The sequence below is a fragment of the Engraulis encrasicolus genome, chromosome 4, assembly GCF_034702125.1.
Source record: "Engraulis encrasicolus isolate BLACKSEA-1 chromosome 4, IST_EnEncr_1.0, whole genome shotgun sequence".
In the NCBI taxonomy this organism is placed as follows: domain Eukaryota; kingdom Metazoa; phylum Chordata; class Actinopteri; order Clupeiformes; family Engraulidae; genus Engraulis; species Engraulis encrasicolus.
The window spans coordinates 42,587,867-42,598,623 of record NC_085860.1 but is presented as its reverse complement, the minus strand read 5'-3'; the positions used below and the strand labels follow the sequence as shown (position 1 = coordinate 42,598,623).

Here is a 10,757-nt window from a genome sequence, read left to right as displayed (position 1 = left end):
GAAAAAGCGTTTCCCAAAAACTCTTAAGTGGCACTAAAGCCCAAGTAGTAGGCCTACTTAAGTATGAGGTGCCCTCTAGGCCAAGGGTTCCCAAACTTTACCATGGCAAGGCCCCCCACATAGCCTACCGGTATATTGCAGCAAAGGCCCACCTTACATGGGTCATGCCACACTATTTTTCTTTGCATCCCTTTTCACAATCAAAGTCTAGGTCTGTTAGTCAGTGCCCCACTGGAATATATAAAATAATAACGTGGCAACAATAGAAGTAATGATCGGAGATGCAATAGATTATTATAATGCAGTTCTTAACTAATGGGAATATTGTTAAGATTATTTTGGTTTATTTTGGTGTACTTTTTACTGCACAACATTAACTGTCTGTAGGCCTACTCAGAACCAGAACAGGTGTGGCTAACAGGAAGGCATGGAACACTGAAGAGTAACTGTCAATTTTTAGAATTTTAGAACTCTGCTGTAGAATACTCAATGGCAACCACTGCTTGCTGTGAGGACTAATTAGTTAGCTGCTGGGCCTAGTGAGTCAACCAGAACAGGTGTTGCCAATTAAGGGTTCTGACAGTTACTCTTCAGTGTTCATTAGCTAAGTTAGATTGTGTTATTTTTACTACAAATGCTATACATGGGTTCTCAATTTTTGTTCCACCCTGGCTGCACACAACTCAACCTCTGATTGTTGGAAACCGCTGTCAGTCAAAAAAATTGCTCACGTGGTTGGCTGACAGTGTCTTGGCCCTCCTCACAACACCGATTTATAAACAAACAAACCCCATGTATGCTTCGGCCGAAAAGGCAAGCCCACTTTTAGCATTTTCTACAAGAATGCAGTCTAAAATTGTGCTATACTTTTCCTGCCAACCTGCCGCGGCCCCCCTAGCACCCCTTCGCGGCCCCCCAGGGGTCCCCGTACCCCATTTGAAAACCACTGCTCTAGGGAATATACCAGAAATAGATCTCACATCATCACTATAAGTTTATAAATACACTATTTTACCTCGCACATGCACTTTGCGCAACAATTTCATTTGCATGTACCAGAACAAAACATTGTGTGTAGGCCAATAGAAATATTTTATGCATAAACTTTTGGTGATGTGATACATTGCCTAGGCGGCACCTCATACGTACTTAAGTACTACTTAGGAGTTTTTGGGAAACGCAGCCCTGAGTTGTTGTAGAAAGAGCAGCTGTAAGAATTCTGATCTGATTGGTTATTCTTGACTGGTATGATGTGCTATTAATTGTTCCACTATCTGGTATAATGTCAATATAGGCACTATGACAGGAGGTGCCTTGCCTGGTGTTATATTGTCTATAATAATGTAATTGTCATGACTATAATAGGATGCATCTTGTCTGGTCTCGTGTATTATAGTACCATTATAAGAGGAGGTGCCTATACCCACTATAACAGAGTGAACTGATATAGTCGAGGACATTTATTTGATGGAAAAGATCACTTTCTCACGTAGATTGCGAGTGGGGAGGTTTGGGGAGCTGTGGACGGAGTGGGAGGGTCGAGGATGTTACAAGGTGAATGATGTTGTGTGGTATATATTTTTTTTCTTTGTGTTGGTTTGTCTTTTGTTTGTTTCTCATTGTTCAATAAAAAAGATTTTTTTTTAAAAGAGGAGTTGCCTTGCCTAGTATAATAGTCTCTATAATGGGAGGTGCCTTACCTGATATATAAGGCCTATTTGATTATCACTATAACAGGATAATTGCCTGGTATAATGAGTTATTGTACCATAACAGGAGTTGTCTTGCCTGCCCTGATGGGTTATCGGGACACCGGCTGCCACATAACTAAGGAGCAGCTCTGTCTGTCCCCTGTCTCCCCGCCCGCAGCTGTCACTACCTGGGGAGGCCCTCTCACCTTCCTGACACGTGCAGTCTGTTGCAGGGCCCATAATGAATGGGGCCAGAACACAGGAGAAACAGGCCACTACATCAAACACTTAGCAGGCGCAGAAACAGCTGTAGTCTCAAAGACTCTAAACAATCCATCATTCATCAGTAAATAAGAGCGCTCCTTTTCCTGGGGAGAACTTGCATGAAACACAGCCGGTTAATTAGGCCCGAACGGTGCGCGGGTGCCACCTATTGGACATATTTTTGCATAGCACTGGACGGCCTTATGTGCAGCTTCGTAGGACTGTTTTGCAGTAGCCTATTTTTTTTCTTGAAAGATTTCATTACAGAAAATATTGTCTTTTTATACAAAAAAAGTTATCAAGACAAAGAACATTGGTCATCTTCATTGAAACAATTTCTCCAGGAAAAAAAAAGAAATAAAAAAAATACACATCATCAGTGGAAATGTGGCCGTGTGTACATTCTTCTCAATCTCAACGCACTTCATGTCATATTTCTGCGCTAATATTTAGTATGCTGCGCATCGCCCCTATCTAGATGTATTGGTCTTACTCCACAGTGGGCAATAAACCGCTTAAAATCGCACATTCGCTTTCCCTGTGCCAAAAACAAAGGCTTGGGAATGGGATGATTATCACCAGCTGACGGCTCAGCGAAAAACAGCAGGCTAACAGACACGGCAACAGGAGGAGTTTGGCCACCTTAGCTGGAGAATTACGCGGGCCCCGGGAGCCTGGCAAGCGGTGATGGATAGAGATTCCCCTAACAAGATTTCCACTTGGCTGGAGAGAGCCTTTATTAAATGTCTCAATTGGGAAATGATGGCCTTTTCACAACGCATGATAAATACGCTGCGGTCGTGTGTATTCAACCGCCTGAGCCAATTGAGTATAAACTCGTAAAATCCACTCCAACCAGAGAGCAAATAAGGTATCGCAAGCCCTCTCTTCCCCATAATGCCCTTCCATGATTACCCACCCAAGACCCAAATAGAGGGTTTATGGACTGCTAAGTCCACTGAAATGCGAACCATTGAACTGCATTTTATTTATGGTGTTTAAGCAACGATTACCTGAGTATCCTTGTCTGTGGACAAGACGGGGTCAGGGGATTTCGAGGTAGCCTACACACACACACACACACACACACTAACATAAAAGGACGGGCGGTTATTGAGAATGCACACTTTACGCAAATGACACATTTTGCTCTAGACAGTGACTTCACTCCCGTTACATCTTTACGCACACACAACAGATGAACGCAATTAAAGTTATGCCCATCTCAAACTTAAATACTACAGTTTCGAACTCTTCAGTTATTCTGACCTCACATTAATGTTTGCTCGTCTTCCTCTTCCTCCTCAGATTTTTAACACCTTGCAAGCTAGGTACACATTCGATTCTTATCTCTTGTATGTGTAAGTAGGCCTAATGATATAATAGAATCGCTCACAAACGTGCAATGATAAGAGCTCACAAACACTAGTTTATATAATCAGCAAAGCCCATTGTGAGTCCTGTGTCGTTCTTGCTTTAGCGTCTCGAGGTAGTTTAATTCATGCGCCTTCATCGTCTCTGGAGGGCGCGCTTCTGGAACAAGCAAGCGCTTCTAGTACAATGTAGTCATGTGATCTTGTCAGGTGGCCAAAGCGCACCAATCCCACTTTTTGTTGACCGTTGTCATCTTGGTTACAACAGAAGGAGGAGGAAAGCATGTTTGGGTATCAAAACATACAGAAAGATAGTCCTGCTGCCAGTGATCATCAATGATCATGCTGCAATCAAGGAACGACCCCCTCTTGAATTCAACTCATTCGTGCGTAACTCTTACTCTTGTGCTTTGTCTCCCCTTTTCATCTGGTGTCTCTCAACATGTCTCCTACTTGGAAGTAATATTTTACTTATAAGAAGGCAGTCATTCCTCTAACTCATCGTAATTACCGTTTCCACTACCTTTCCCCTTGACATTACTAACTATGTGGATTGTCCATCAGGTTTGGCAGCAGCAGCGGGAGCTCTGGTGGGTCTGTGAGGGATGATGAGAGGGCATCGTGTCTCTTCAAGAGGCCAGGTGGCATGGTGTCCACAGAGATGACTCCAGAACTGAAGTTAGAACAGTGCGCCATCAGAGCGCAAGAGCTCACCGACAGCCAGCAGGTGAGATATGCATGAAAACCTGTTTCGGGCTGTCATGGCAGATTCAATGAAGTTAAACACAATTCTAATACAGTCAGTCAAATGTTACTTACCAATTAAATGAAATTGTGCGAGAGACTTATGAGAAAACAAGTCAGTATAGAAATATACCAAAAAGGTATTGTACAACAATGTAGTAAAGAAGGTATAAATTATACTCTATGTAGCCTATTGTTCACAAATGTAATGATGAATGCATTTGTCATATTGTAAACCCTTGGAAATATCAACATGAATGTGAAAACTTATTGTTGGCCTATCATGTTCATTTCAGTAGTAACACTGTAACAGTGCATGCGTTACAGAGGTTATTGATGCTGCAATCTGTGATTGCTCATGCAAAAACATATCATCATATCATCATATCAACATACATCATATGACAGCACATGCATCTTTTTTAATTCAACATTTTCACCTGACACTGTTGATACATTTTTTATATAATACATACTTATATATACTGTATAAGGTTATATAAAGGTAATATACGTATAAAGGTTATTACCTTTATTTGACAGGATAGTGAAAGTATTGATAGGAGGTGAGTGGGCAGAGAGAGATGGGGAAGGGTAGGCAAAGGACCCGGGCCGGGTGTGGAACCCTGGTCGGCCGCATAGCAAACGAGTGCCCTACCATTTGTGCCACAGAAGGGCCACTATTGATAAATCTAGAGTTACTTCCTGTAACTGTGACAAGGTAGTAAGATTGGACATACTGTAGGGGCAGTCATGGGTGAGCGGTTAGGGCGTCAGACTTGCATCCCAGAGGTTGCCGGTTCGACTCCCGACCCGCCAGGTTGGTGGGGGGAGTAATCAACCAGTGCTCTCCCCCATCCTCCTCCATGACTGAGGTACCCTGAGCATGGTACCGTCCCACCGCACTGCTCCCCATGGGGCGCCACTGAGGGCTGCCCCCTTGCACGGGTGAGGCATAAATGCAATTTCGTTGTGTGCAGTGTGCAGTGTTCACTTGTGTGCTGTGTCACAATGACAATGGGAGTTGGAGTTTCCCAATGGGCTTTCACTTTCACTAATCCAGTGACAAACTTCCTCTCCATCCGTTCCCCAGTTTGATGCCTGCATCCAGGAGACGGTGCGGCTCGTGGCCCTCACTCGCCTAGTATACGGAGACGGCCATCTGAAACAAGCAGAGGCCTACGCCAGACTGGCCAAGGCATACCTCAAGTTCAAAGGTTACACTCCCTTCCTCTTTTACTTCATTTCACATGTGATCTTTGTAAACACAAAAAAACCCTGCACATTCTAAATGTGTAACTTTTAATGTTCATTACATCTCAGAATTAATCCGCATGAATGCTCTTGCTCCTGATCCCATGGGGGAATATTTCCCAAACTACTTCTCCTGAACATATTTACAGATTTCATAAATAAAATCAAATAATGGGTGTTGATATAGATATAAGATGGAAACTAACATATTATTAGATCTATGGTGCCAACATCTAACATGTTCGTAAAGCAGATCCATTGTGCCATGAATGAAGGAATGAATGAACTAGATTGCATTCTCACAGAAAATGCTGAAAGCGGGCTTGCCTTTTGGGCCAGAGCTGAGCAATCCTCGAGCCAAGCAGCTGACTGTCATAAGTGTTCCAGCAAGAAATGACATTGCCTAGAAGTGCTGTACAGTAGGGTTCTAGAATCCTACGCAGGTGGTCGTTAAGAATGGAATGTTCAAAATGTGACAGTTAGGAATGGAACCTTTAATTGGTAACACCTGTTCTGATTCTGTCTATGGCAGTTAATGGTGGTAACAGGCGGTGTTCAGGATGCAAACCCACATTATTGCCTTTTATTTTGTGCCTTTACTTCAGACTTCAGAGGCTCATATGTTCCACAGGCAGGACAGGCTGGTTAGTGGAGTGGTGCTGTGTGTGTGTGTGTGTGTGTGTGTGTGTGTGTGTGTGTGTGTGTGTGTGTGTGTGTGTGTGTTTGTGTGTGTGTGTGTGTGTGTGTATGTGTGTGTGCGCGCGTGCCGTGCATGCATTCAGGTTGGGCACCCCAGGCCCATGAGCATGCCTCCAGGGCACTCTCCCTGCTGCCCCCCTGTCCCCCGCCCTCCACCCCACAAGAGGAACAGGTTGCCAGGCTGAGCTGTCTGCTGAGTGCCTGCCAAACCCAGGGGGGAGCTGCCCTGCTCCTGGGGAAATATCCTTTCACTGACATTCATGAACAAATACTCGAAGGGGAGCTTAGGTGTCACATGAGAAGACTACTGGCTAAATGTGGAAATGTAAAAACATCCAAGGTAGCTATAAGGTTAAATAATGTTACATGTGACCAACTGTTTTACTCAAATTTAAGTTTATTTGAGAATTGAATTTAACTTTATTTGAGGACTAGAGTTTGTTGATTTAAAAGAAAAAGATAAGGAGATCTATATCACCTAGAGGGAGATACTGGTGGTTTCTCAAATTGAAGGGTGAGGCCCTTCTAGTATTAGTAATAGTAACACCCATTTTTTGAGGATTCCATGTTACAGCGACTGGCCAAGTACTGTTCCAAAGTGAAGTATGCTTCAAAATTCTACCAAGTGCCACACTCTTGATTCTAGAATTTTCAAGGCTGCACTTGCTGCATCCTTGCTGTTACAAAATACCCAGGATCCTTCATATCACCACACTCGTGCTAGACTTTTTATTATGGGTGTGGGAAAGTCATGCATGTTTTAACATAATATGTATGGTATGTTGTTGTTTCCAAGTTGTAAATAGCTTAAAATAACATATGGTCATTTTGTTTGTGGTCATTGCGTTTGTGTTGCTTTTCAGAGCATTTGACTACAGGTAATTTGTGTATTGGATAACACTTTACTTAAAGCCTATGTCTATAGCGCATTATAAGCGCATTTATAACAAATTATAATGCGCATTATAATTACTTACGACGTATTATGACTACACTCATAATGCTTCATGATGCTTTATATTGATAGTCATGAGTAACCATGAATCTAGCTTACCGGTATAATACTTTATAAATCCAAGGGTGTCATGAGTGCTCATGACTGACTATAAACTACAGGCTGCCTGATGGGGCTTATAGCACATTATAATTTGTTATAAATGCGCTCATAATGCGCTATAGATATGGGCTTCATAGAAAGTGTTACCGTGTATTGTTATAAATTTTATAAACATTATAAATGTTATAAACATTTTCGTAGTTTTTCTGTTTTCAACTTGCACTTACAGCAGCAATACAGCCAAGCGACTGTGTTTACAGAAATAAGTGTGTAGAGGCCAAAACGGAACTGCTATAACATTCACTTCCACGCTTCCAATCCTGTTCCGTTCTTAATGCTTAAAATGTTTGAAGTTTTGAGCCTCGTCTTGCGAGTGTACGACCTTACTGTAAGGCTGTGACACTCCAAGGGGCCCAAACTTCACTTTGGGAAACAGCCACTGTGTGTGCCTCTTTTCAGTATTATCCCTTGACTGTGTGTACGCCTAAGGAGGCGGAGTCCTGTTTTGACAGGGCTGAGGAAGTCTTGGAGGAGCTACGGGACCTGGAAGGAATCAGTCCACAGGAGCGCGCCAAAACCCAATATGAAATCTCCACAAACCTGTGCAGGTACCTCCAGACCAGACATGTGTCAAATACTTACCCAGAACACGCCTGTCGTTTTTTATTACTTTGTGTGTACATGTGTGTACTTGTAGAGTATTTTTGTACTTTGTATTTTTTGCTATCCACTTTGCTGAGACATAACCTGTGACATAGTATTCACTTCTCAGCACACTGACTCCTACATTTAAGCAGAGCGACTGGACTCTCTTCTGAGACTTTATACTTGCAGTGAGTCTTGAGTCCTACAAATGGCATTTCTTTCCGGACTTTACTGAGTCCCACATTTATACGCAGTGACTAGACAGTTTTCCCAGAGTGGGTACTCAATGGCATGGGCTCCACATTTAAACCTGGTGACTACTCTAGAGGACCGCTCTCTCTTCCCGGAGAGTGTACTTGATGCCTTACCGTTAATCACATGCTTTGCTCTATTTATTTCTCCTGAGCCGCAACGCTATCATGTTCAGGTTCAGGCCCGAATATGCTGGCACACGGTCAAGGGGGCACTTGAATACCCCGTGCCCTCCTGAGTGAGACAGCACCACTTGCCATTCTCGTTTTATTTTAGCGTTACTCCTCGTTTCTTCAGCACGACTGCCAAATGGGGGTTCGTTAATGCTGGAAGAGGGCCAGGAGGGAGTTAATTACTCAAACATGTATAGTACACCCCCTTGGTTGAAATTCCCCTCCCACCTCAAGTAGCAAAACTTTTCCATTGTAAATACAGGCAGTTCCCTTCTCCACCACAGGGTGGAGCTGCAGTCTCAGGAATGCCAAAGTCACGGCTCTGATGAATGCTGGCCATTAGCCTGTCGAACACAGAGGGAGAACAGTCTCTGAGTCGGTGGGTGTGGTTCATCATGGATGTCTTGACCTCTTTCTATTCTCCTCCTGCTGTTGTGCACATCAGATGGCCTCTGTTAGAGTTGACTCTGTTGGAGTCTTGAGACGGTTCATTTATCGTCACTGTCAGGCAGAAACCTTGTCTCCAGTTTTCATTGGTTTTTTTTTAACTTATTAATATATAAAGCAATGTTTTCTAAATAAATTGTCATTTCAACATTGAAGTTGGTTATGAAATAATAAATCATCCATAGTATATACTCAAGGAGACTGACCAGTATTACTGATTTATATGTGAATAAAATGAATGAATAGAGAATGAAGGTTAAAATATATATATTTTTTAAATAGAGGAGATTCTGCTGGACATCGACGATATACAGTATATTGTATAATGGGTGAGTGGTGAGATGGCCCATATGACATACGTACTGTATGCGCATCTAAAGATGGTTCACATGATGCATGGGAGTGCATACTGTATGAAAGCATATACTGTAATATGGCTTCTGTGATGGGCATCATCTGAAGGACATCTGAAGGTGCCCGCCCCCTACCCGGAAGCAGCTGGAAGACAAGGTGGAGGGAAGGGGGCAGCAGTGGGGTGGTGAGGTGGGTGGGGGTTAGATGGAGGTTAGGTGTTGGGGGCAGTGGGGGGGGAGGTAGGACAGAAGATATGACTGAGGGAAGAGTGGTAGAGGTCAGAGAGCATTGAAGAAGCGGTAGAATCTAATATTGTATCCGCGGTGGAAGTGGGGTGTGGTTGTTGGTGGTGGGCAGGATGATGATGGAGCAGGATGGTGAGGGTGTGCTGGTGATTTGGGTGCGGTATGCTGGGTCGTCGTAGGGCTGGGCTGGGGATGTGGGTGCAGTCGCGGGCAGATGTGCGCAGCTGCAGGGAGGAGGGGCAATTAGACGAGAGGAGGAGAGGGGGAGAGGAGGGGCAATTGGAGGGGAGGAGGGGTCTCTCTGTATCTTAAGTCCCCCAACCCCACCCCCTCACTCCTTTCGCATACTCAGTAGATGAGAAGACGCTGCTCTGAAGACCCCTCCCATCTTAATGCAATCACGTATGAAAGCGTACAGGCACTCTCACGCTACATTGCTCTCTGTCATGCACACACTCTCATGTGTGCGCGCACACACACACACACACACACACACACACACACACACACACACACACACACACACACACACACACACACACACACACACACACACACACACATAATACACACACACAGTCTCTCATGCAGACACGCACACACAGACACACACACACACACACACACACACACACACACACACACACACACACACACACACACACACACACACACACACACACACACACACACACACACACACACACACACACACACACACACACACACACGTGCACAGTCACTACCATCCTGCACTCTCTCAGTGAATTTTTCATGATCCATTTCCAGTGCCTTGACCTTCAAATGAAGATCGTCTCAATCTCTCAATGGTGGTCCATAGCAATGCATGGTACCAAATACCAAACACATTTAGAACAAAACAAAACAAAACAAGAAAAACTGTGAAAATTGAAAGATAAAGGTCTGAACACTTGAATAATTTGTTGGTCTTATACTTGCCAAGCTTTTTTTTCTCAGGGCATCAAATACCAAATCATAAGCAGAGAGAATAAACGAAGAATCTTAAGCCTCGTTCACACACGTTGCTGCTAGTTACTCGCTTAGCGAGTTAAGTCAATAGAAAGCCTATGTGTTCCAGCGACGTCAGTAGACGAGTAGGCGAGGAGAGTACAAGCGATGCAATGTGGGCGGATTCCGAGTTGAAAATGTTTTAAGTTTGAGTGTTTGAGAGGCGAGTAAGCGAGTAACCAATTGGAAAGCAAAGTTCGGTACTTCTTGCTTTTGCATTGGCAGTTAAACCCGCGAAACGTTTAGCAAATGTTCCATGAGCAAGTGGCGAGTAGGTGAGCGAGCGAGAGGGAAGCGAGTTTTGTATATTACCCAATGTTGGAACTTTACACCGGTCCACCTGCCAAATACGGGTACATTTCAGCCGTGGTCACCTCAACTCGAGCTATAAATAGCTTGAATTTCCAGGCGATTTTTTTGCCCGATGGGATTTGCCATTCCTCACCCTAAAATTGATTAGAATGCAGGAAATTGCATCTAAAAAAACTAAATTTTGACCACATAATTATTATCAATTATTATTACCATTA

At 43.6% G+C, this 10,757-nt stretch overlaps 1 protein-coding gene across 1 annotated transcript in view; it reads left to right on the top strand.

Moving 5' to 3' along the window:
* The first annotated feature begins 3,628 nt into the window (after positions 1-3,628).
* ttc23 (tetratricopeptide repeat domain 23) overlaps positions 3,629-10,757 on the top strand; it is a 43,272-nt gene continuing 36,143 nt past the window's right edge. Inside the window, exons 1-5 of the mRNA XM_063197481.1 lie at positions 3,629-3,714; positions 3,893-4,055; positions 5,166-5,289; positions 6,109-6,265; positions 7,565-7,690. Of these exons, the coding sequence (XP_063053551.1) occupies positions 3,665-3,714; positions 3,893-4,055; positions 5,166-5,289; positions 6,109-6,265; positions 7,565-7,690 (620 nt within the window). The 5' untranslated portion in view covers positions 3,629-3,664. The remainder of the gene's footprint in view (positions 3,715-3,892; positions 4,056-5,165; positions 5,290-6,108; positions 6,266-7,564; positions 7,691-10,757) is intronic.